The sequence below is a fragment of the Haliaeetus albicilla genome, chromosome 8, assembly GCF_947461875.1.
Source record: "Haliaeetus albicilla chromosome 8, bHalAlb1.1, whole genome shotgun sequence".
NCBI classification, from domain to species: Eukaryota; Metazoa; Chordata; class Aves; order Accipitriformes; family Accipitridae; genus Haliaeetus; species Haliaeetus albicilla.
In genome coordinates this window covers 26,496,064-26,523,042 of record NC_091490.1, presented here as the reverse complement: position 1 = coordinate 26,523,042, position 26,979 = coordinate 26,496,064, and the positions used below count along the sequence as shown (strand labels likewise).

Genomic DNA, 26,979 nt, shown 5'->3' with positions numbered 1-26,979 from the left:
CTACACAATTATAAAAACAATAAATCTCTCTTTTTAAAATAAAATATGAATAGAAGACCTGCTATTGCATGCTCTACTTGAAATTGTTCTAGGGAATAAAGCAGCTGATATAATAGGTAATGAAAGTCCCATCCCACCCTTCCCTCAACAATAAAAATTAATATTACCAAAACAAAAATCAGGCATGGTTGCTTTTACGATCTGCCTGTATTTTTCTTCTCTCCATGTTAATATTCCTGACAACTTATATACTTATGGGATTGGGCATGTTGACTTGTACCACACCTCAGCTGAATTTTATAAGAGCCTTTCTGATTTTGAGCAGGGGGGAAGAGAGGGTGAATGAAACCAAGCCTCCCATTCAGCATGCAGTATATTCAAGTGTTCTTTCAGCCAAAACCCTCAAATTAGATAACACCAAAAAGTCACATCCAAAACATTACAGAACACACAGTTCCAGAGAATTTATTCTTTCATCCATCACAAACACAAGGCAGCCCAAGTTTCATGAAGCTGTATTCAGATATACATCAAACTGAGAGAATAAAACTGGCCTACAAATTCCTCTGAGGTAAGCGCTCCCCTCTCTTAGATTAAAACAAGAAGTTTTCTACACCATCCTTACAGCCATTCTGAGACTATCTTAGGCAGTAGGGAATCAAAGGAGAATAAGCTCCCAAGCCACTGCGTTCACACTGTATTTAACTAACTGGCCTTTCTGAGATATCAACTTTAAATAGCACTTGACAGGAAGGGGAAGGGAAAACAAACTCAGGATTCAAAAAACAAAATATCTGGGAGACGAGGTAGGAAAGGTGTTTGTACGTCACCCGGTAACTTAGTAGGGTGGGGGTCTCCTGGCACATTCCACATTATTAATAGCTTCGAAGCTACAGGGACACCAATTGTAAAACTACGAGAGAAAACGGCTCCTTCAATTATACATATTTCCATTAGCTTTACGTGTGCATAAGAATTATAATCCTAGGAACAACATTGCATCTGCTTGAGGAAACCTTTTAATTGCTTTGGGAAAAAATACAACTCATTGAAGACAGATTTATAGAGTTATCTGGTTAAGACTGAGACCAAGTCCAATGGTCCTTGATCCCTCTACCACATTAGCAAAGTCTTCCCATGAAGAAGCATTCAAGAATTTCTGTTTCTAATCCAATGCTGTCAATAGACATTTAATATTTTGGGCAATCATGTAGAAAAGTTATCACACACCAGGTTGTTTCTAACACATATGGTAAAGTATCAACTTTTTACTTCTTATTCTCCGATCTTCTCTATTTCTGCTCTTCCTTGTCCTGGTTTCAGCTGGGATAGAGTTACTTTTCTTTCTAGTAGCTGGTATGGTGTTATGGTTTGGGTTCAGTATGAGAAAGATGTTGATAACACACTGATGTTTTCAGTTGTTGCTAAGCAGCATTTACACTAAGTCAAGGCTTTTTCAGCTTCTCATGCCCAGCCAGCAAGAAGGTTGGAGGGGCACAAGAAGTTGGGAGGGGACACAGCCAGGACAGCTGACCCAAACTGGCCAACGGGGTATTCCATACCATGTAACGTCACTTCTAGTATACAAACTAGGGGGAATGGGGGCGGGGGGGGGGATTGCCACTCTGGAACTGACTGGGCGTCAGCTGGCGGGTGGTGAGCAATTGCACTGTGCATCACTTGTTTTGTATATTCCAATCCTTTTATTATTGCTGTTGTCATTTTAATAGTGTTATCATTATTAGTTTCTTCTTTTCTCTTCTATTAAACCGTTCTTATCTCAACCCCTGAGTTTTACTTCTTTTCCCAATTTTCTCCCCCATCCCACTGGGTGGGGGGGGGAGTGAGTGAGCAGCTGCACGGTTCTTAGTTGCTGGCTGGGGTTAAACCACAACATTCCTAAAGCCATATATTACGCTATTAATATGAAAAAACCGTTCTGAAAGAAGCAAACCAGCCTCACGCCCCTTAGCAAACAGCCACCTCCGAACCTGCCACTTGTTGCAACTATAAGTTTACTTAAGGTCAGACTGCAACATTTTAAAATGAACTCACATATTTTCTGAAAAGCATGTTACCAGGTAAGAAATTGTAACCTAGAAAAAGTCACCAATAACTCAAACATTTCAGGAGGCTTATTAAATAAAATCTACCTTCACAGTCATGTAAGCAGCAGAGATCATTATAATGAATGAGCAGAATACACTGCAGCAGATCAGGAATTATAAAACTAAATTAGAAACCCAAATCTCATTTGCTATAAAAACAAACGGCTCTTTGTTCTTGAAAAGGAAGTTGTTAAGATAATGCAATGAATCACCCTTCTGCAGTCAATTTCTGATTCTTAATCCTTTCCATATTTCTCTTAGCTAATTATACATGCATCATACATTGTAGCATTTTGTGAAAAAGTGGGATCATTTAACATCTCATCTCACAGCTTTATGAAGTTAAATTACTCAAAACTACCCTTCCTCCATATAGTGGACATCTAGGTAAGAGCTAAAATTCCATGGCACATTTCAAGAAAGGCTAGGGAATGTATTCACTTCTTTCTCTTAAATGAATATATTCCAAGATTCAAAGTTGTATGCCAGTAATGACCCTACCTGAATTTGATGAGAACAGATACTACTGTGGCTTGCTAAAGCACTGTGCATTACACGTATACACAGCATCTCTGCCTGTCATTTTACCTTTATGCCTGCTGTACTGGGTTTGGCCAAGATGGCATTAACTTTCTTCGTACCAACTCTTACAGTGCTGTGTTTTAGATCTGCAACAGCGCTGAGAACACATTGATGTTTCAGCTATTGCTAACAGTGTTGCATAGCATCAAGGCCTTCTCTGTTTCTTACTCTGTGCCATCCTCCCAAGCGAACAGAGGCTGGGAGGGGATACAACCAGGTAGATGACTCAAACTAACCAAAGAGATACTCCATATCATATAATGTCATGCTCAGCAATAAAATGGAGAGGAGGGAGCACTTCCTCTGTTGCCTAAATGGAATAAGCAGTGGTCTCTGAACAGAAGTTGAATTTCAGGTAAAATAGTAATGTAAGGCTCTCAGCATCCCAGTTTGTAGCAAAGAGGTAAGAGTTAATTTACTGTAGTGTCAATACAGTTGGTGAAACTGTATGACAGTGCTAGTGCATAAATTATATCTGCCATTACAGCTCTTTTTCCAAAGTGTTGGCAATATTGATTGTGAAATAGAAACAAACATTTTTTGCACTGAACATCGAAGTCAACAGAACAAAACCTAGGTCTGAGGCGGGGTATTTTGTATAAACAAGCCCCACTTTTTTCTAGACAGCACCCTTCTCTCACCTTTACGAACTGCTAAAACCTTGAGAAACGACCTTTTCTTCTCCTTCATAGAGCACCTAGAGCTTGCCTGTGAGGCAAAAGAAAAAGGTAGCCTGGTTGGCATAATTTTCATTGTTCAAGTTAGATTATTTTTTTTCAAGCTGAGATTTTCAAATAAGCTTCCAAGCCTTGTAACTGAAAAAAATTATTCAGAACACAGTCACAAGTGGTTCTTATGCCCTAATTACAGTGCTTTCTCAATTTCTCACCCATCAGAGGACGCACATCTCTTCTCGCATATAAGGGGAAGGAGAACGTCTGTGACTGAGTGTGATATTGTTAACAAGAGAATTTAATTGAGAAACATTTTTGCATCTCGCGTTAGGTGTGACTCTTAGTTATGTGATATGTTCATGGGTGACAGGAAAATTATGCCTTACATCTGTAGAGATGTGTAAATGCCTCATTAAGTTTAATAATTATCTGTTAGAAGGGCAGTTCCACAAGAAAATCTCTGCTACTGAAAAACAGAAGGGACAGAATGAAACAACACTGCAATCACATCATCACTGACCTTCCTGAATTAATTCACCTGTTCAGAAATATTTTTATAAACATATCAATAATGAATGTTATATCGTAAAAAATGCATGAATGGGTTACACCATGAAAATATTATCAAGTAGCCCATGAAATCAGACACAGACTATATTTTCAGATTTGAGCTCAATTCAACTTGAATTTGCATGTTAATTCACACATGACAGAGGGAGAAAGCAGAAGGTGGAAGAGAAAGAACATTGCTATGAAACATGACACATAAAAGAAAACTTTTTAAGAACAACTGCTTTTCAATCAAAAAACTACAAGTATCATCTCTGACAGACAAAAATCAATAGTATATGACTGATTCCACAATATTCTCCATAGCTAAAAAACAAAACAAAAAACCCTACCACCTTCCTGGATGTGGCAGAAGGCAAATTATCCCAGCAACAAAAAGCTCTCAAGGAAAGCTGTACTATCCCATTTACATTGACAGCTCCATTTTACAGCTAAACAAGGATTATACAAATCTGGGAAACCAAAACAGAACATTATCAACTTCTGCTTGCTATGAGAAGGTGGTTAGACAAACAAAGCACAACCTTCATACTAGACAACTACGCATTTTGACGCATACCATTAAACAAAAAATTAACCAGTTTATTATATTTAACATATTTACAAAATAGTACAAATTAAAGTACTGAAACTCCATTATTGCATGACAACAAAACCTCTGTAACAGGCAAAAGCAGCACATGAAAGAGACACTCCAGAATATTTAGGAAGTCTTTGGTACTCAAAATATAGTTTAAGATGCAGCATTAACTCAATCAATACAGGGCATTAAACACAGACAATGATATGTAGATTTATGCCACAAAAGTGAGTTTAGCTATGGCTTTCATTCTTATCAAAGGCCGATTACTGGACTCAGGAATTGCTTAAAAGCTTTACAGCAACTTCAGGATGGAGAGACTACTCAAACTTATTCTAAAACCAAGCTGCTGAAAGTGACTGATGTATTTCTCAACTCATATTGAATTAAATTGCCTCCTCTCAGAACTCTGTGACAGCAAAGCACTAAACATTTCACAGGCCTAGAGCTTACTCCTCTACCCCTTGAGAAGGCAAAACTGTGAAAGAATCAACTTCGTCTACTTAAGGAATATAGGATCAAGCTCACAATAGACAATACAACTGCATGGCAAAAAAAAAGATCAAAACCAGCATACTCTGGTCTACACTGTTGTACACATCATTTACAAAATATGTTTTATGCATAATCTACATTATTTACAAATGGTCTCAATTGCTCCATCAAGTAATGTACTCAACACAATCACAGTTTACATAATTTCGAGGTAAATCCTTGAAAAGCTAGAGCATCAGCAGAGTTTCATCTGCAAGGCTGAATCTCACAAGTGGAGAATTTCTAATTAGAAGATCCTCTGTTTCACCTGGTCACACAGCAGTGTATGCTAGGTGTAGCAGATGGGTAAGATAGTTGCAGAGACAAAGAGGATTATTGTGAATCCTCTGTGCTGTGCTTGGTCCTTCCTGAGGGCCAGAAGGAGGCCAGAAAGAAGCAAAGAACATTGGGGACAGCCAAAGAGTACCTGAAATACGTACTAGCAGATTCTGCTCTGTGGACGAACAGTGGATATTATGTTTCTTGCAGAGTGGGAAAAACTACAGTGTTAAATTGTACTGTATCTATGCATGCTAATTGCAAGACACCTATGTGAAAAGAGGATAGGGAAAAGCAAAAGAGAGGATGTGGGACAGGATGAATTAACTTTCTTGATTGGTCAACATCACCCTAAAAACAAAATGCATTTAAGAGCCTTACTTTCTTAGAAGTTTTCAAGCCAGGTTAGATGTTATCTAAATATTCAAAACTGCACATCTGAAGACACCACCCACATTTATTTTAGCTTATAACTACAGCACTTCTGACCCTCCATAAATATATTAAAACACTGCCTCACCAAAGGGTGGACACCACTTTACAAGGCCTGATGTTTCAGGCTAGCTAACCTAGGCACTTTTTTCCTTGGGATGCTCATAACACTGCAACAAGACCACTCACTCATTGAACTGCCGTTAACATCCCAGGGAACAAGAGAAGAAAGGGCACAAAGTAATCTGCAAGTTCCCTTTGCGTGACTTTGTAAGAGCACAAAAGGTGATAGAAACTCCTGTTTAACTAGGAAAAGACAGTTTAGGGTTGGAAGCATCGAAGTTTATCTGAATCATTCAAGAGGTTAAGATAAACAGTTTTGTTCTTGAGAATTGACATCATCCTCCATTAGTATATTCTCCTACAGAATAGGTCTACAATATTGATTTAATGTTAATGCTGAAAATTTTAAAACTCATCTTGTCATGACTCTCTTCAGTTGCACTTCTATGGTTGGCTGCTTAAATGAAAAAAAACTCACACAAAAAGACTGACAAAGAAAGGATCCCACAATTCCATTTTGTGGATGCTTGTTCAAGCAATACGACGTCACTACACCTTTTTAAAATGTTGTCTTTCAACAAATTGTTAGACAATTTAGGTAGGACCTCAAAGTAGTCAGTTAACTAATTATATATGCATGAATGCTACTCATGTTTACTACATATTTCCTTCAGAATGTTTTTATGAGTGTAAAACTGTTTGTAAGGTGATAAGTAGTTTGATGTTTCAAGACAAGTCTACTGACTGTACTTTATGCCCACTGGAATGACTGAACTCTGTTTTCTGCATGCAGTGATAAGGAATAATAAGCCTTCATCTCCTTGTACCATCACAGATGTTAGCTAGAAGAAAAGAGACTTATTAAATATTCAGCCATAGCTAGTATTCGTGGTGTAGTACAGGGTGAAATGAAAAGGAGCATAAAGAAATTTGTTTTCCGGAGATCTTCTGGGAAGGTGAGGGTTGGTCTTTGTACTGATCCCCAGTGATGGCAAACTGGCAGGTTGTTTCTTGCACAGCTCTGGGCAACGTAATAATCTGTCAGCACAAACTTCTGTATAAATTCCAACATTAAGACTGGAAGGTTCAGACTGACAAAAATGCTGCTGTTTAAATACTTAACAAAACCAGTAACACTTTGAAGATATTAAATTTTTACAATCCCTGAAACTGCTGGTCAGCAGAGGAAAGTTTTTAATTCATTCATCCTCTTCAACATAAGTTGATGGAAACCAGCCCACCTAAAAAGGGGAAAAGCAGAACAAAATAATACATGAGATGCACAGGTTTTTTTAAATGGCTGAAGTAGGCAAAACAAGGATGAGTCTGTTCAGTAAATATAAGAATAAGATTACCAAGATAAACTTGACTGATCTGCCACAGTTAGGGTAAGTACCATAAACAAAAGAATAACTTGCAGATATGACAATTTGGAGAGTAAACCTCTCTTCCCCCTCCCCCCAAAACAAACAGACAAACAAAAAACCCAAAAAACAAAACGGCCCCATCCCACAAAACACACACCGAAACCACTTTTGCCCAAACTGGAAGTCTAAGCATTCAGAAAAAAGTCTAGAAATGCCAAGAGCAGCAGTAGCTTTACTACAGGCAGGATACTGCTATTTTTTGAATGAGCAGTTATATATTTAACATGCTTCAGTCAGGTCCAGGGAATCCTCTTACAAAGGAAATAGCAACTGATTTGATTGCACTACACAGACTTAAAATCCATTGCCATTTAAATAAGACAGAACTGGAAGGCAGAGTCCAGTGTTTTATACTTCATAAGTTATAATGCTATCTCCAGTCTGAAATTAATGATGTGTCAAATAAGGATTATATAAGACATACAGGGAAGCAATATCATATATTCCTTATTGTCTTATCTATCTGATTTAGGTTTTTCACTCAGACTTCTTTATATCTAAGTCAATTTAACGCTTATGAAAGACCTCAAAACCAAACCTAGAGCATGAGTGGAAGGAATAACTGCGTCAATTTTGTTTTAGGCTACCTTGCCAAAATATCTCCAGAGGTGAGCTTATGATCTCAAGTCCAGACTGTGAAAGAATGCTAGCACATAACAGGGCATCCTTTAGGATGTGGGTAGCTGCATTAGAATGAGATGCTCAGTTTTGTTCACATGTAAAATGTATATAGGATGACCACTATTTCTTCTGCTTCCCTATTTCTTCTTGTCTAATTGACCATCTCACTTTAAGTTTGTAACCAGGCTCATGTACATTAAAAATAAAAATAAAAATTCTCCAAATTGCATGAAACAGCAAATCTGGACATCCGCTTCAACCAGGCTTTCAATTTCCATTTCCAGCTTCCAGCCAATCCGCTTTCTTCCGCCTCGCATTCCTTGACCCTGCATCTCAGCCCTTTAGATATGGAAACAGCAGCCTCAAATACTTCTGACTAATCTACATTAAAGAGCAAGCAATATGCTAAGACCGAAGCAATACAGCCTTTATAGGTCAAAACTTAAACTTTACTTCCATGCAAGTCTCAGAGTGCAGTGTAAAGTGACTTTGTAAAGATCCCTGCTAAATACGCCACTTCTTATGAGCCACATTTTTAGAGATCAAAGCAGCAGCCTCCTATAAAAAAGGTGGCTGCTTCCATTGCATTGTAGTCTGGCAGAAAGGTGTGGAACTCATTCTGTGTTAAACTGCTACACAGACTTTCACAGCACCAGGAACCTGAGCTTTTGACCCCAAATACATGTGTGCAACAGTTCAAGAAAGTTTAGTTGTAGCTGTACTATTAATGCTGGTTATTTTCCAACCATATAATCTTGCCCAAATATTCAGCGTAGTAGGTCACATTAAATAACCAATTAATTTACATGCTGAGAACGCTGCCTGGCAAGAGTTCTACCTGGCTCCTATGAAACACAAATGAGAACATGCTGTATCTTGTGAATTTAAATATATAAAGAAGATTTATGATGTAGGAACACACCTTATTTTTTTTACAAAATCACCGTCAGCAAAGGCAGAAATGAGACAAAGGAAAACAAAAAAACCCAACCTTACCCTTCCATTTACTTCACCTCTCCACCAGCCATTGGCACTCATCTTTGTATAAATTTTTACAACATCCCCTTTCAGTAAGGACAGCTCTCTCATGTCTCTTGCACAGAAGTCATACCTGGCTATGGCAATGCCTATCACCTTCGGGCTTAGCACTGAAATGAAAAAGACATTAACATTATTAGGGCTTGTTAACTGAAGACTACTAAAGTCATGTATATAGCAGTACTGTAAAAAAATAAAACAATGATTTCACAACAACATACGCTGCCATTCATCTTAGGCAAATGTGAAAGCATCTGCACTACACAGATCAAGAAGGTTTAGACATAGGTGAATGGTGTAAAAGTTGAAGGGATTTTATGGGATTTTTTAAAAAAAGTTCTTTTTATTTTTAGAAAAAAGTCAAACTAGATGAACCGTAAATAAAACATCCCCCACCCCAAAATTGCTGAATATGTTTGCAATTATTGTATTTTTGTGCTTCATAATAAAACTTGCTGCCAGTTACATGCATCAACATGTTTTACAGGTCACTAGTTTCTTTCCAAAAGAATTATTAGCATTTACAGTGGATTTAACTTTAAACCTCTAATGAAGCAAAACAAATAGAATAAGGTGCTGTTCTTTCAAAAACAACTCCCAAGTTAAATATTAATGCATTTAAAATTGGAAGCTAACATCAGTATGAGCAAAAAAGTAAAGAGTTTCCACAGGAAATTTGTATGGATCATTTGCTACAATCTGCATGAACATTGGCTGATGTAAATTTACTCTTTTCAGGAGCTTATGCTGTAAATCACCAATGAATTTGTTCTACAAAACTTTTCATGAAGAAGAAAATCCTTACAAATTTTTTTCCTAAGTTTCAGTGAAATTAATACTTAAAAATTTTAAGCTACATCAATGTAAGTGTTTTGCCAATGTAAACCCCAGACATTTTAAGCAATAAAAAGTTGTGAAATATTTTAAAAAAGCAAATGTGAAAAAAGCCTAATTTCAAAAACCAACCCTCTTCTCCCAAATAATTTTATAGGAAAGTGTGTTTTCAACCCTGACGTAGAACACCCAAACTTGCAAAAGAAATCCTCGACTCTTCCAATGAGAGGGAAGTGGGCATGGCACCTAAAAGATAAAGGCCTTTGACTTGAGCAGTTTAGGAAAAACATCTACTGTTCTGCTGCATTTTGTAGTTGGATTATTTGTCCAAAGCACTCTTGCTTTATTTTTCCACTAATGCCATTGTTTTCCGATGTAAGTCACTGTAGATAAGAGTTTACAAGCACAAGCAAGCTTCCCACTGAAAAGATTTCAGAAGAATTCATCATACCATCATGATGGATGACTTGATATAATGTACATATAATCATCTTTTTTTCTCAGAACCTTTTCCAATTTCTTAGAAATTCCCAATCATCTTTAGGAAATACCATTAAGAGTCTAGTTTTCGCAATGCCTTCAACAATGTAATACTAAAAGTTCATAGCTAGTTGCCTTTAATTTAAATCAGGAACACAAAACATGGCAAACAAGCTAGAAAATCTTGACAGTTTCAGCTCTGCTTGCATTTAAGATTTCTTCTGACCCCACTAGGGACATTTTATTGGAACAGAGGCTTTTGCATAATAGTATTAAATATATGAAAATCATTATATATTCAAATATTTTTAGCTTACAGAGACAATATAAACAGTTTATTTTAAAATAACATAAAATAAAATATTTAAAATATTATTAGATATATCACAAAAACAGAATGCCTAAAAACTGTTTTGGCAACAGATCATGCCCTTTTTTATATCATGCCATTAAAGTTTAGTCCAACGTTTCAGACTACTTATGTAGAGTATGCTTGCTCATCAGATACTTGATACAGGATGCCATATAAAAGAGAATCAGGATCTCAATTTATTGCTTATATTTACAACATAAAGAAGTTGTAAAAATCTAAGTGATACATTAAGTATATTAAGGTTCAAACATACTTTTTCCCCCTCTAAGCAAGTCAGATGTAGATGGTACTTGTTTAGATCCTGACATGAATGTTATGTCCTATACCTTATCAGTATTGCAGTAATCAATTTTACAGGTAAAGAGCACATGATGGGCAGCCATTATTTTGGAGAAAGAAAAAAAAAAAACCAAAAAGAGCAGTTATTGATTGTTGTAAGGTCAGTAAGCATTTATAGGTGTGCAGCAATATCACTGGCAGATTTGGGGAAGCATTGCAGGATGCAAGGAGTGATTCTGGGGAACAGGGTATCATTTCAGATTCTATAAAGGAGATAAAGGGGCAAGGAAGAAGATTACATGAGGCAAAGATGAACAAATTTGGGAAAACATGGAAGAAAAGAAGTAAGGAGGGAAGAAATGCATGGAAGAATAATAAAAAGGAAAAATGCTGAGGAAAATTAGGATAGAAAAAGAAAGAGGGGCAGATCTGTGGGAAAGGAGGACTTCTATCTCTTTTTCAGGTTGTGAAGCCAGAGAGGAAAAGGAAAAAGAAACAAGAGAAATCAAAGCCATATATCTCCAAAAGTCTTGAGGCAGCAAGTAGCAGAATTTAGATTAATTTAGAATCCAACATCCATATTTTCAAATAAAAGTAATGCTCATGATAGGAAATATATAAAAGGAAGCCAGAAGACTGATGCAATACAGGAAAATGACAGTGCTAATTTTGGAAAAAATATTAACCATATCTCTCTGGTGCCATAGTCACAAAAACAACTTGAGTAGAGTCTATCAGCCCTGAATTCCCAATCAAAGCTGTCCCAGGATAAATGAAACTTGAGGGAAGACAGTCAGCATGTGGAAAGGACATCTGTACAGGTGGGAGAGAGAATAAACACTGAGTGAAGAAAAGAAAGAGGATAGCTACAGGGAGAATGAGGAAGGAGAGAGAAAATGGGGTTAACAGCAGAGATTGATGGAAAGGAAGTGCCCAACAGAACGTGAATGAGAAATTAAAGAGGGGGAAAAAGAAAAAGCAAGAAAAAAAAGAAAAGAAGCTATTGAGAAAGCAGTAATAAATAAACCTTGTGTATTAAGAGGGAGATACTCAGAGGATTAACAGGAAACAGAGTGAGAAATCTGAGGGAGATGGATAAAAGATACATGTGTGAATGAGAAAAATATACTTTTGCTTAACCTAGCCCTTCCTTCTGCAAACAGGAGGAGAAGAAAAGACAGAGAACTATAATCAGCTTTGATTCACACTAGAGTATGTTGGAAAAGTTTCTCATTGACAGTGAGATACATGTGCTGCAAATTAATTTTAATACTAGTTTGGGCTACTGATGAAGGAACTGGGGTGCAAACAAGACGTTCCATGTGATCACAGCAGGCTGGTCTAGCTCACGTTTATGCCTGTGCTTAAATTTCACAAGGGTCAATGTATCATTATAAAAGCTGTGAGTGGGTTTTTCTCTCTCCTGGTGGTATGGCCTCCTAGTAATTCTGCAGCCATATCCCCTAAAGATTGCTCTTGTGTATTCGTTTCCATGCTTCTTGAAGCAACGTACATTTACTTGCACTGTTTAACCAAACCTCAGTTCTAGTATACAAGCATGGGCAGCACCTCCAGTAGTGCTCAGTAGTCGGCTTAACCCTTTTCCTGTGTTACCAGTTTCCATATCAGCAGAACTAAACCAGCTCTGAAGACCCTTTTAAAAAAAAAAAATACTTGTAATATCATGAAGTAAGTATTTGTTCATTTAATGTAAGAAAATTCTTTGGCTATTTTGAAAAGCTTAAATTAAGAATTACTAATCAATATTTTCCTTTAGTATTTTGTACTTGTATAAAGAAATACTTTACACAGCATATTGTGATATGCAAGGCATTGAATCCTTACTTATTGTTACAGTTACTTAAGAATTTTCTGATAGAGCAGGTTTTCATAGGAAAAAAAGAAATACAATTATAATTTCTTGAAACTATTGCATGGGAATATATGGGAACGTATGATAGGCTTAAAGTAACCCTGAGTCTTGATTACTGTTCTATCACTGTAGGCCACTTCACAATTTTGTTTTCATGGAACAGATACCAGTTTCAGTAAGAATCGACTTTATGATCAAGTACTGTGCAGTTGAAGGAAAGAGGTCATCTTCTATCTCGCCCAAAAGGATAGAAACTCGCAGTATTTACCTACAATAAAGGGCCAAAACTTAACTGCTTTGTGTTCTCCAATTCAAATGAGGTGAGCGCTTCAGACGTTCCAGATGAATGTCATGACCACAGGGTAAATGGCTATACCAGAATGGCTTTCTATTCATCTTTTCTACAGACGTGTCCCTTTATGTAAGTATATGTCAAATGGAAGAGTGCCTTAAAGCCTGAATTTTCAGTCAGTGTTGTGACTACTGAAAGGAAGTAAAAATATCTGCCTCCCCCCAACCCCCCCTACAAAAAAAAAAAAATCTATGTAAGGAGATAGAAATGGAAGAAACAGACTCCAAAACATTGAACAACTGAGGGGCAAAATATTCAAAAGCAGTATAGGACATTGAGATTGAAATCCCTAGCATGAATTGAGGGAGGGCTCATCAAAGACATTCTCAGCACAAGTAAGCACGCTAGCTGTTCTAATATGGAGCTGCCAACTACGTCCTTTTCCCCTCTAGAAACTACGGAAAGCCTTAAGACTCCATCTTGGAGCACTAAGCAATTTGGATGACCTCTGTGGGGTAGGTGTAAAACATACTGCCTACTCAGATCTCCTAGTCAGATCTTGATTACGACTACATCCATGCTTGCATGTGCTAGACACCTTCCTTTCCCTAGTGCAAAAGCCAGCCTCAATCCTGATTTGCACAACTTAGGCCAAGTCCTCCGTCCCCTGTACACAGGGGTATGTCAGTGTAACATGAGTGAATGCTGCGTTCTTAACAGTAGTAGCTCCTTCCGTATGCTCCTTGAAGGCATTTACCTTCCTACTAGCAAAAATTCTTGAATTGTCCAGCGGTACAGTTCACTTCTTTGACGACTAGGTCTTAGAGACCAGAGCAAGTCATAGCCATACTGATGCACTAATTGAGACCCCCCCACTGCTGCTACTTTACGCATTTTTATGCGGTCTTAGTTTAAAATATTTCCATCTATTAAAGCCAGAGATGGCTAAATGAGAATAAAGAAAACAATATTTAGAAAACAGATGGGTAAAATTAATTAAACAATGTTAATGCAGAATATAAAAGAAAGCATTTTCTACAAAAAAACCTACTGTATTCTAAGATGCTGCTGCAGTATGTTTGCTGCAGGGATGGGACGAATATATTATTTATCTACAAGCAGTGAAATTTTCAGGTTTGTGCATTTGAAAAAATACATTAAAATACATATAGCTCATATATGTCAACTACGTAACAAATTAACTGTCAAGTGATCATTGACTGAATCTGGTGCAACTATTGAGCTTTGCAACACCTATTCAAACTTCTTATTGTAATTAACACTTTTTCAAAGGTTTAAGAGTTTAATTTTTGTTACGCTCCAAGAATAACATGTAAATAACTCAGGTTTTGGAATCAGAGAATAACTGAAGTATTAGATTCGTCCCTTCCCTCACTTGCTGAACACAGAAACAACAGAAGAAAATTTAGAAGAAATATAAAAGCAGTAAAGCAGTACCTGACCAGAAAGGAGTGGAGGAAGGGGGAACAAAGCTGTAGTCTGGAAGAGTTACAAAAGAAAACCCACAGAACAAAGAAGGGGCTTAGAGAAAGAAAGAGAAAAAGAGAAAAGCAAAAGAACATTGAAATATTGGCACAAGATTTAAATATAGTTTTTAAACTATATAATTCATTGATAATAAGGAAACTAAGGTTCCCTACTAAGGATGTCTGGAAGGAAATTGACTATAATAACTAGAAAATTTGGATCTATGATTTAATTTTTAACAATTGCATTTTTCAAAGAGTAACATAGAAAGAAGGCACCCATTCAGGGCTTCAGAGAAGCAAATTAAAACTGCAGACTCTTGCAAATTTTTTCAGATTTAACAGTTGTTTGTTTTTTTTTTTTTCTTCTTCTTCTTTGTGTGCCCCACTTCTTAACAGTCCAAAAGCAGGAACTCATGCATACCTAAGAATTCCTCTTGAGTCCAGGAAGACTAGTCACACACCCTTAATTAGGAATATAGTCTAAGTACCAGTTGAACCGGGGTCTCATAACATGCATGGGAAAAATCATGCATTTTGCCCTGATAATCATTAACATCAATAGGAATTGCACAGCTAAACTACATCCTCTAAGGCCCAACAGTATTGCTCATCTTTGCAGTTTTCCCTGACTTGAGAGAAAACCCTTGAGCAAGCAAAAACAACCACGTAAGTTTGGCATAGGCAGAATCAACACATCACCCTACTCCCTCCAACAGCTTCCTCGGGTGAAAGGTTAGAGGTGTACTTGCTCTATTGCCAACAAACCTAGGGTCAACATATTTTTAAATACAAAATTAGATGAAACGAACTAAAAATCTCTTTGAATGGAACTACAGTTTGTTGACATGTTCTCAAATTTTGTCCCTCTTTTGAAGAAGTAATGAAGATACATAGTGTACAAAGTCTAATAAATTTGGGATCTTTGCTCCCAGCTGTGATTTGGAAACGAAGTCCATCTTCAACTGGATAAATGATAATGTAGCCTCTAAATTATGCCTACTAATATCTATAAATATTGAACAAGGGTGTTCCTTAAAAATGTAGCAGGGTTATAGTCATCACATACAGCTGCTTCCCTGAATTTATTCTTGTGACTACACATGAAACAAAATCATTTCGCTTCAACATGGCTATTTGCAGGAATGATGACTAGAACTATTTTATGTAAGGAATTAACAAAGAATCCATGGTAGAGGTAATGATACATCTTTGTGCATCTTATCTGGATGAGAAGATATGTTTGTGACAATGAAACTACCAGCATAAATAAAATAAACAGGACCAATGCTGTATTTTAACATTCATAAGCTATGGGTTATTTGTTTTAAAAAACCCACAACACAAACCAACAGCAGTTCAGGTTAGGATCTCAAAGTAATACAAAAGAAACATACTCCAGGACCTCCTGCACACTAGAAACTCCCTTCTGATCCTTCACAGTGATGATCCTTTCTCCGCCTCTAATAATAAATGGATTATCTGAGAATGCATGAGGTTACCTGAGGAACTCCTTTATACTGCAGCTACTAACCCCAGGTGACAGCTCTGTGTGGAAATACATTACATAAACCGAAAGGGCAACTTGACTGAAGTAGTGTGCCCATTCTTAGAGAAAAATAACTGCCTTTATTTCTACAGAAGTACAATGATGGTGTGCAAAAGTAGCTTGCAGGAATAAAGACAAGTTAGGTGCTACATAGGGGGTGGCTGGTCCTTTCCTGTCCACACATTATCTTAATTTTTTGAGAATATTTCTGTCTGATATAACTGGAGGTTTGGTTTTACGTGTGAAATTCTGGACAACTAAACCTATGTGGGCAAGGAAATCCTACTAGATTTCTACAGATAGTCTGGTTTTAAATGTCACTTTTAAAGGTTTTGGTGTTGGCTTTTAAGGAGAAAGGCTGGGTTCTTTTGTTTCCTTAAGGGCTGGAGTGACACTTGTTTTATTTTACTTTATTAACAGATACTTTTACACAGTTAATGCATTAAGTAGTAGAATGATGTGATATAACTAGTTAATGTACCTACTCCTAGTCTACAGGTGATGAAAAACAGTCACTCAAATAGTATCTGGCTTCGTGCTTTAGGTTACATTAAAATCTAAATTTCGAACCCAGATTTCTCAACATGATTGTGCTCTGCATCAGCAGATTAGAATAAAGTGCCAAAAACTATTCTGTAGAAGAATGTCAACTTTTTCTTCCATTTTTGCCTTTATTTCATTAAATGGTCGATCACCCCTCTAATCTAATGTAAGAATTAGTATTCTTCCGTGTAGCCAAACAGAATTTGATCATACTATGTATAGAAAAGCCTAGGACTGAAAAATTAAGAAGAAAGAATGTACAATTTCCCAAAAAATCTTCCTAATTAACTTGAATTTCTATATTGAGAAAAGTAAATATCTGACAGCTTTTACAACCACATTAAAAGTGTAAATAAATATCAGAACAGAGTGGGTGAGTTCTGCAAGACCAGGAGACTAAAAAACAAAGTTCTAATTAAAGTGGAAAGCCAAATTAACTATCTCCAAAACATGAAGATTTTTGTTTCAAAAATCTAGTAGATGCTGAAGGGAGAATCAAATTCCCTAAAAATTTAAGAAGTTACAAGGTGTTTTATTATGATTCACATCAGAAATCAAAAGTAAACTGAAATGCCACTTGATTTTCTTTCCTTCAATGGATAAATGAAAACACAACAATTACAAAGGATTAATATAATCCTTTCTCACATTGTTCTAGAAAGTGCAGTTAATTTGGTATTGCCATTTAATTTCACAGCAGCTCAAAGACTTTGCCAGCAGAAAATGATACAACTCTGTCAAAGTCTACAGTGGTTCAACTCATGTTTTTTAGAAACACTTTTCCCACTTATTCTGTCAATTATATATGCTAAAGACCAGCTGTTTTGAATAAGCAGCTGATGTCTTTTTCAAAAGATGGCCTCATCAAAAATCCATATATAGTCATGTGAACAGTATAGTGCAAAATACTGAGTTGAAACCCAAAAACTCCTTAAAATCATCTTCAAACTGCCAAAGGCCATTGTATTCACTAGCTTCAGCCCCACGCTTGTTAAAATATGGTGAATGTGACACCAAGTAGCTGCACAACTGAAAAAAAATGGGGAGAGTGGGAAGAGGTCAAAGAAACAGCTGTGTGGCTGTTCTCACTGAGGGCTATGAAGTCAATTCAATGTCCAACCACTGCCCCATGACTTATTTGCTTCCTCTACTAAGGAAAACAAAAATGCAGCCTAAAGTTTACCAACTTTTTTCCAAATTCAGCCCAGCAGGGTTTACACAGCCTAGATATATAGTTATTCTAACATTAACTTTGTAAAAACTAACAGGATAGCTATAAAACTGAGCAGCGTGACTCACAGATGGGCTGTTAATCATGGAAATGTTGCTTAAAAAAAAAAACAAACCAACCAAACAAAAAAAACGCCACGCTCTTGGGGACATGCTAACACTTTAAAAGAAAACTGCCAAATCCATTAAATGAAAGTGTCATCCAGAATCAATCTAGGTAGGTTAGCACAATTGTGGAAATCGATTAGATTTTTTATGAGGAGTCTGAGAATTGGGAGGGGTTTTTGATCAGTTTGGCCTAAGACAAAACCTGCCAGTTCCCATCAGCATAGTCTGTAACATTAAATGGCTGGTATTTACTGCAGCAGAGATGCACTTTCTCATCCCCCTGACTAAAATGAGAGCATCCCACACTTATTTCTCTTGCTCTTCTATATACTGCCTAAAAGATCTTGTTAAAGGAGATGGGTTTTTTGGCACGTGGACTGAAGGTAATGAGTATGCAACGTAAGTCTTGTATCGTGTTGTAATGGGTTTGTGTGACGCAGGGGTATTTTTGGTGGTGGTGGTGGAGGGGCCGCAGGGGAGTCTCCTGTGAGAAGCTGCTGGAAGCTTCCCCAGCTCCAAGCCGGACCCGCCTCTGGCCCAGGCCGAGCCCGTCAGCGACGGCGGTAGCGCCTCTGGGAGAACAGATTTGAGAAAGGGAACGTGCAGTCAGTAGGGGGATTGGAATGGGAGAGGAACCCCTCTGCAGATACCGAGGTCCGTGAGGAAGGAAGGAGGGGCGCCTGAGGAGGTGGATGCCCCCCCCCAGCCCGTGGGGAGACGGCAGGCTGTGTCCCCCCGGCCCATGGAGGGGAGCGGGGGAGCGGAGGCCCCCCAAGATGGCCGTGACTCCATGGGAAAGCCCGCGCTGGAGCAGGCTGTGATTGAAGATCGGCCCATGGAAAGGACCCACGCCAGGGAAGTTCGTGAGGAACTGCGGCCCGCGGAAAGGACCCACGCCAGGGAAGTTTGTGAAGAGCTGCGGCCCGCGGAAAGGACCCACGCCAGGGAAGTTCGTGGAGGACTGGCTGTCTCCCACGGCGGAGCAGGGGCCGAGTGAGGAGTCCTCCTCCCCTGAGGAGGAAGGAGCGGCAGAGACCAGGTGTGGGGAGCTGACCCCAACCCCCATCCCCTGTTCCCCTGCGCCGCCGGGGGGAGGAGGGAGAGAGAACCGGGAGTGGGGTTGAGGCGGGAAGGAGGGAGGGCTGGGGGAAGGTGTTCTCAGGTTTGGTTTTGCTTCCTAATATCCTTGGTTTGTTTTGACTTGTAGTAAATTAAATTGGTTTGGTTTCTTCCCCAAGTTGCACCTGTCTTTTGTGCGCGACCATAAGAGGTGAGTGATCCTTCCCAGTCCTAATCTCAACCCACGAGCCTGCCTTTCTATTTTCTCCTCATCCCACTGTGGTGGGGGGAGTGAGCGAGTGGCTCCATGGTGCTTTGTTACCAGCTGGGCTTAAACCACAACACCTGTAAAGCATGAAACAATTGAGCTAATGCTCTTCCAGACTAATAAGTTAGTGGACACTACAGATACATTATAGCTGGCCTACAAAAGGAAAGAAAACAAATTGGTTCTGCTCACAGTCATTAATAACGAAAGCAAATGCAAAGTAAATTAAGCAGGGCATATCTTGTCAACAGGTCAAGCCTCAATGCTGTGAGGAGACAAGGGATGAGGAAAGCATGAGAGATGACAAAAGGAAGAGAAAAGCAAAGGGAGATCACAAGCTAAAGGGAGAAGAAAAGGACAGGACAGATAAATTCACCAAGAACAGAGATGTACTGAGATACAGCATAGCAGGGAGACAACTGACTGAAATCCTAGGAAGCAGTCAAAGAAAACAGAAATGGAAGGAATAAAGAGGAATTGGGAGATAGAGACAAAGTAAATAAAATGCACAGAGACACACATTGGTTTCTTACAATCATCTGTCCTAAATTATCTTCACTTTAATTAGGAAAGGAAGAAAGTCTCCAAAGTTATAAGAAATGTTATGGAACGGAGGCAAGCAAATAAACAGAAGCTCACAAACACAGCAGATGAAAGTAACACAGCCAGCTTTCATCATCACAAAGACTAGACCGGACTCTATGGTCTTTCACAGCAGTCTTCATATTGTTAAAATCCCCATTAATTTTTATTTTCGTCTTATTATCTGTTGCAGTACAAAGATACAGCTATTGTCTGCAGAACTGCAAATCTAATATTTGCTCTTTGACAGAAACATTACATACTTCCCAGAGGCCAGCCATGTGGTAGTTTTCATCATTAACATTGCACTTGTACGTGTCCTAAAAATCATGCTAACTTCCATATAAGTTGTAATAGGTTAAATAAAGGATACCACATGCATTGTAAATCTTCTCAGTTTACTTCTAAACTTCAAAACTTAACTGCTATTTACACTCCACAGTAGTTCATTAACTTTCAGAAGCTTAGAGGCCTGTAATAAACATTTAAGGTTAAAAGGCAGGCATAAAAATAATTATGATACAGTAAATCTAATGGGTTTATTGAGAAATTTATGTGGTATTACTGAGATGCTACTTCATAAGGCTACACTACAAGACTGATTTATTTAAATCCCTTTTTAAGGATCAGAAATTGTCACAGCTATTATTAACACCTGTAGCTGCATGTATGCAAATGTCTGAAAAAGCTAGGCAGGATGCAGTTTAATCTCTCACCAGCATGCGTAATAGATTTTTGAATATCAGGGAGATTTTAAGTTTGGCAGCAAGACAAACTTGCTAGACATGTTTATAAACCTCCTGGCAGATCTCAATCTGCTTAGCTTCAAAAAATCCTAGCTAAAAGCATTACCATATTAATTGGCTATATGTCAAAAATGGAAAATTAAGATGTTCAAAGCACCTTGTCCTTTTAATATTTATATGAGAGAAAATAATATACAAAAATCTATAATACTCACAGTTGCCACCTGTTCTGTTACTCCTTTGTCCCACTAAGTTTTCAGATTCTTTGTATGGAAATTGAAGAGTAGTATCCAAACTTCTAAAGCCTTCTTTGAGAGAGTGGTGCTTATAGTATTCTACTAGTTCCTTTCAGAAAGGAAAAACACTATGTCATTGGAAATTGAAATCACATCCTTTTCAACATTCTGGTGTACAGTCAGTGACCATTTTATCATACAAGTAACCTTAATTTATAATACAACATGTATTATAAACAGTACATGTTTATTTTTAAAACATCAAGTATCCTAAATACTGACTGCCACTTAACTGGATTTTCTTGGGGTTATTCTAAGTAAAACCTCATTGTCAGAGTCAACACTTACTGCTCCTTTGAGCCAGGCTGAGCATGTATTTACTTTTCTGAAGTCAGGCAGAAGGCAAGGTCAGCTGCCTGTTAAGTATATAATGGTAACTTTCTTTGTTTTCTCAAATTTCTTTTGCAATGATAAGTGATGTTTATCCACAAATGCATTTGTAAGTACACATCCAAAATAAAGCATAAGGCTTGCATGTAAGCATATAAGTCAACAGCAACTTAATGAGCAGATACACAGACATGGTAAAACTTTCAAGGCTCTGCCATTGGAGGGGGGGGGCTGTTGGTTGGAGGGTTTTTTCATATAATGCACACTGGCTGAAAAATCCAGCATTTCACATTCTCCTTGGGCCCAATCCAAAAATTTGTCTCTGTGTGTGTATATGTGTGCATATATATATAAACATACATATGCACACACAGAGACACACACAGACAAATTTTATATGTATGCACAAATTTTATATATATGCACACACACACATATATATGAAAATATAAAAAAATGGCTCAAATAGTTTATTCAAGGAGATAAGTTACTTTAGCTTCTATTCTAAAGAAGGCAACTCCCATCAAAATACTAACAGCTCATGTTATTCCTTCGCAATCTTCAACCCCTGCCATTGTCTCTTACATTTGAATTAGCCCTAATAGTGTCAGTATCACACAGTTTGTACACAGAGACTAGAATAAGATTAAAAGTGACCAGACAATTCAAGGCAAACATATTTCATTTGATTAATGATACTTCAACTGTGGGATTTCACTCTTCAGAAATGCAAGCACAAAACAATGTATTTACTGTAAACCCTTCATTCCTACCAGTAACTCAGTCACTCCATTCTACTTACTTACATTTAGATTTCCAAAATCAAAGTTGACCAAGCCAAGCTTAGGTCAAAATAAGGAAATAGTACTGTGTTCAATCATTTCCTTCTAGTTAAAAAAAAAAAAAAAAAAAAAAAATTACTAGCTTACAGCAGCCTACATCAGCCAAACAAAATGACTCTCGAATTATTTAGTCCAAGATCTGGTGCATAAACCTTAAGTTCTTGACAACAGTCTGAAGATTATCTTCTGAACTCTGGAACACTTTACTACCCCATGCTGCGAGCTGTTGCAAGTCTCTGAAACTGCTTCTAAGGCAGAGTCCAAAGCTAAGTAAAATCTACACCTGCTTTTAACAGTCCATAATGACAGATCTGCCAGACACTCCAAGCAAGCATAAAGCCCCGGACACTAAGAACTGTTTGGGCTTTGTTGTCCGATATCAGCACAGCACGCAAGCTACAATGTCAGCAACCAAATTTTCTGTCACATATCATCACTGAGTACCCAGACATTCAAATTACCAAGGCAACAGAGAGGGTGATTTGTAAGTAAGCAGCATTCAAAGTAGGATATCTGGATAAATGGAAAAATAATTAGTATGAAACTTTTGTTAGCGTTTTGCACCACATAAGTCTGTAAGAATTATGCTGTTTGGTAAAGATATTAAGAATTTCAACTGGACATACTTTATCTGTTGGAAAAATGAGTAAAACAGTTCGAAACCGAGGAAAAATTTACTTTGGGTCACAAAAATTCAGTTGCTTTTAAAAGTTTAGTTTTTTATACCATTCTTCCACGAAAACAGTCAACAAACAACCAGCCTCTAAAACATTCATTGCAAAAATCACAGTAGCAAGCTTACAAACAGGTAAGTAAAGGTAAGTAGCCCCTGCCAGCGTGGATGGGCCTCCCCAGGAGTCTGTCACATTACCATGATCCGCATCGGCACCAGAGCTGACCTTTCACTGCACCTTGGCCTGCTTTACACACTCAGCACATTTTAATTACTCTTATGAAAGTTTTTCAAATGTACTGTGAGAACTATGTACAAGCTGTTCTACTTTTGTTACCTCCAAAGTAGTACAGAACACTGCGTCACTGCAGATCACTACTTTAGGTTTCCATGGCTGCTGGCTTTGTCTCTCTTCTGCTCCCAGTTCTACTCAGACTATTTTTGTTCCTCTCTTCTTCCAGACACTGTTACTTTTTCTCTTGGATCTACCCAGAACAAAGCAGTTGTTCCACAGCATATGCAAACAGTACTAACACTACTACCAGTTGTCTATTTAACTCTCAAGGGCAGAATTCATAATACCCTAAAACTGAGTTATGAAATGACTTTTTCCTAATTGAATGTTAACAAGGCTAAATTGGTAGCAATGAGGCCTTTACACTAGAAATTTCTTTTGTCCTCTCAATTCTTTGACGCAACGCATATTCTTTTTGTTTCTATTTTATCGAAGTTTGTGTCCTGTACTATCTCTGATCATTCAGCTGTATTTTAAAACCTGCATCAGTGCATTAAACTGCATCATTGTCATAAGAAGATATCTGGCAGCATGTGACTCCAGCTCAGATGCTTTGTCAAGATCCTGAGAGGGCTCATATGTTCTCATTAGTTTCTAGTGAATCATTTGTAGTGTTTGCAGACTAAGTAGCTGTCTCCTTCATGCATTTGAGGAATGCCACAATTTCTGTTGCTACCAACGATAAGAACTCAGGGTTCCCAGCCCTAACACTAAACACTTCACTGGTTTTTAAGTGTCAAATGAAGACATTAGAGTGTGGAAACAGCTTGATGCATTCTTCATCAGGAAATTTATGTTCTTCCCATTCTAATGAGCACTTATTTCAAACAGGGTCAGGCAAAGCATAGATTTCTGCTTGATTTTTTACCACTTGTAGAATGCTCTTGCACAGAGTATCAGTGGTTAGATTAAAATCATTTCTAAGGCTTCCTGGTTTTAAAGCTTCTCTCCCTACTCTTGTTTTGCATTGTCCTTCATTTTTATTTATCGTTTTAGAGTATTTGGACATGCATGCAGGAAGGCTGCAGCGTAAGTTTTAATCCAGTTGATAGCACTAAATATATTGAATGAGCTTCCTTTAACAATGCTTCAGGAAATGCTTAAGCAGTAAAATTTTACAAATGCACTAATGTAATTTATTCAGACACCTTGTATTTATGAGTCTTGTCTGAGCAAAAATGAGCTAAGAAATTCTTTAAAATGAAAGTTCAAAAAAAGGAATTTCTTCCCCATACAAGATGACTCTGACATAACATTGAAAACTCACTGATCTGGGCAGTTATAACACCAAACTCTGTTTTCTGGGAATGAACTATGCCTATAGTTGAAGTGAAAGTCAGTGAGAGAGCTTATGTTTTGTGTCTTACTACCATAGTTTGCTAGTGAGTGGTTTGCTGCCACAGAGTGTAAGTTCGAAGTAGTCACACAGTTGCTTTAGTTTAGACTAGTCGATATTGACTGCAGATTACTATTATTCCAACAAGGATTTCTGAGCTATTAGCAGTCAGACAGCCCCATTCTCTAGCTGCACTTCTTTGCCTGGTGCACCAAGAGCAGGAAGACCAGCCTCTCCTGAGTTTTTCTGGGCTCTCTGACACAGCTGCACCTTATATCCTTCTCCCTCTGAACTTACACATCAATAGGTATCATTAAGTTCAGCAATACACATGTACATGTGCTGGGCTGGGAAGGAACCTTCACCTAGCTACTTTTAGCAATCATTACTATATAGAGAAAAATTTCCAAAGACATCAAATTGTCCTTTCAAGATTCAGCCTAACTGCATAGTGGGCTGATGCATGGGATTCAAATTCCTCCTTTCTTCCACATCACTGCAAGGGACACAGTCCAGTCCTAAATATAAATGTGTAGTTTTAAGCACATACTACCATCATTTAGAACATAAATCATAAATATAAAGAATTATCCTATTAGCAGGTATAGACACAATTCAAATTTCTCACTCTCACAGCCTTCTGTAAATTCACAAACTGAAGTAGCTCTCACTAACAGCAACAGCTACATAGAAGATTATGCTTTGTTAAAAACCTAATCAATGCTTACCATTAAATTTTTAAATTTTCTGTTTTCTGCAATGTGGAAAAAGCCATCTCTTGTTAAAATCTTGATGTGTTTCACTTCGTTATTGTACCTGTGGGCAATGAATAACTTATGAATATAAATGTGTTTTTAATCAGACACAATCAATAATTACCTGAGGGCATGCCCCAATAACACCACATGAATAAATTCTTAAGACGAAATGTATATCTGTGCCAAAAGAAGGCTGACATCTAATTAACCAAATATATTTATTAAAGTACAGCTGAAGAGGTAATCTGTATTCAGAAAAAAAGTCACAACTAACTGCTCATTCTAACTGGGAATTCCCATATATTTCTTACTTTCATATTCATGTTGATGAACAACATGAAAGTAAACAAGACCCTCACAATAATTTGCATCCACAGAATTTATGAACCCACATTTTACCGAAATGTCTGAGATGCAAAGGGCTTCAACAAGTTCTCACTGAAGTCAATGAAACACTCTTACTCACTTCAGAGAAGCAGATCACATTACACTCCAAACACTTGCTTACTCTTACCCAATATACTAGACCATAATTTTTGTAGACCTGTTTGCTACATCAGCACTATAAAACCATTGCTACTTTTGTACTATAAATCCTGGGTATTTTTGTCAGCAACTTCAGTTTTCCTATATCAACTCTCTTAAAGATTGCATATGATTATATAAATTGAAATGGGGGGGGGGGGTGTCCTTATTTATTTCAAATATCATCTAGACTCAAATGCAAACAGGAAAACTTTCTGTAGGACATCTTATTACACTTACTTAATACTAATTGCATATTCTCCTGACTCTTTGGTCCTGTGCCGCACCAGGTAAGTGCTATTTACTCTGTTAATAAGTTCACTCTCTGCTTGCAATCTTTCCATTGCTCCTGCAAACCTGGAACAGAGAACAATAAAAACTGCCTATGATTTTTTTCAAAACTCCAAAGAAAGGTCTATCAGATATGCAGTGCAGAGTCCCAGTATTCTGCATATGACGGGGACCTAAAAATACATCAGTTGCAACTGAATGCCACTTCCAGATCTCTGAATGAAGAATAAAGCGTGAAAAAATTCCGCACTGGGGCAGGAAGAATTCTTAATTAGAACAGTACTTGTGCACGTGTTGAACACAATGTCTGTTAAGGAAAGTACTCAAGCCTGAGCATTAGCTTAATGACTACTGGCTTGAACAGCTCATAAACCCAAATGTTTTTCTGAATCATGTGTTACAAGTGAAACAATAAAACAGTGGTCCAGAACCTTTGAACCTTCCTGAGTTCTAGTGGGATGTATCTTAACAGAGTAGAGAATCAGCCAGTAGTAGTATATTAGGTCAAAAAAAGACCTATACAGAAATTTGGTATTTCTACAAATGCACTATTTTATTTGCTTTCACAATTATTCATAACCTCTAAAGGCTAAAATGTAATGGGTAGACTAAACATCCACAACTAAAAAAAAAATTTCAGCCTAATATGTCCAAATTTGAAAGAGCTGATGCTAAGAGTTGAAAGCTAAAACAAATAAGTCACCAATTCTGCAGCCTGACTGCATAAGCAGATCTGAGCCCTTGATCTGCCTTGCTGGTTTGGGTGGGACTTCATGAGAGACTGTCAGCAGACATTTATTCGCAAAACTAGAGGTTAAACTGTTAATTGAGGAAAGTGACCTAGCTTACAGGGAAATGATGCTTATTTTACCATTTTACAAAGTAGTCTAAAGACAGTCAACATCACAGAACACTACTATGTAAAATGTCATACTAATACATCACTACCAATTAGAAGAGAGCTGTAAATAAAAAATAGTTATTTTATGAATCACACCAGGGAACAAGCATTTTGAAGTTTA

General features: G+C 37.6%; 1 protein-coding gene across 4 annotated transcripts in view; it reads right to left on the bottom strand.

Annotated features, from left to right (window-relative positions):
• Window positions 1-449: 449 nt before the first annotated feature.
• The window catches only part of VAV3 (vav guanine nucleotide exchange factor 3), a 180,887-nt gene continuing 154,357 nt past the window's right edge, over window positions 450-26,979 (bottom strand). For 3 of the 4 annotated variants that reach the window (XM_069789456.1, XM_069789459.1, XM_069789458.1), the window contains 7 exons: window positions 25,907-26,023; window positions 25,112-25,199; window positions 20,827-20,956; window positions 14,498-14,581; window positions 8,867-9,018; window positions 1,896-7,063; window positions 450-1,303 (listed from right to left, as the gene is read on the bottom strand). In XM_069789456.1, the coding sequence (XP_069645557.1) occupies window positions 7,022-7,063; window positions 8,867-9,018; window positions 14,498-14,581; window positions 20,827-20,956; window positions 25,112-25,199; window positions 25,907-26,023 (613 nt within the window). In that variant the 3' untranslated portion in view covers window positions 450-1,303; window positions 1,896-7,021. The remainder of the gene's footprint in view (window positions 1,304-1,895; window positions 7,064-8,866; window positions 9,019-14,497; window positions 14,582-20,826; window positions 20,957-25,111; window positions 25,200-25,906; window positions 26,024-26,979) is intronic. The other variant, XM_069789460.1, reaches the window with a different exon arrangement.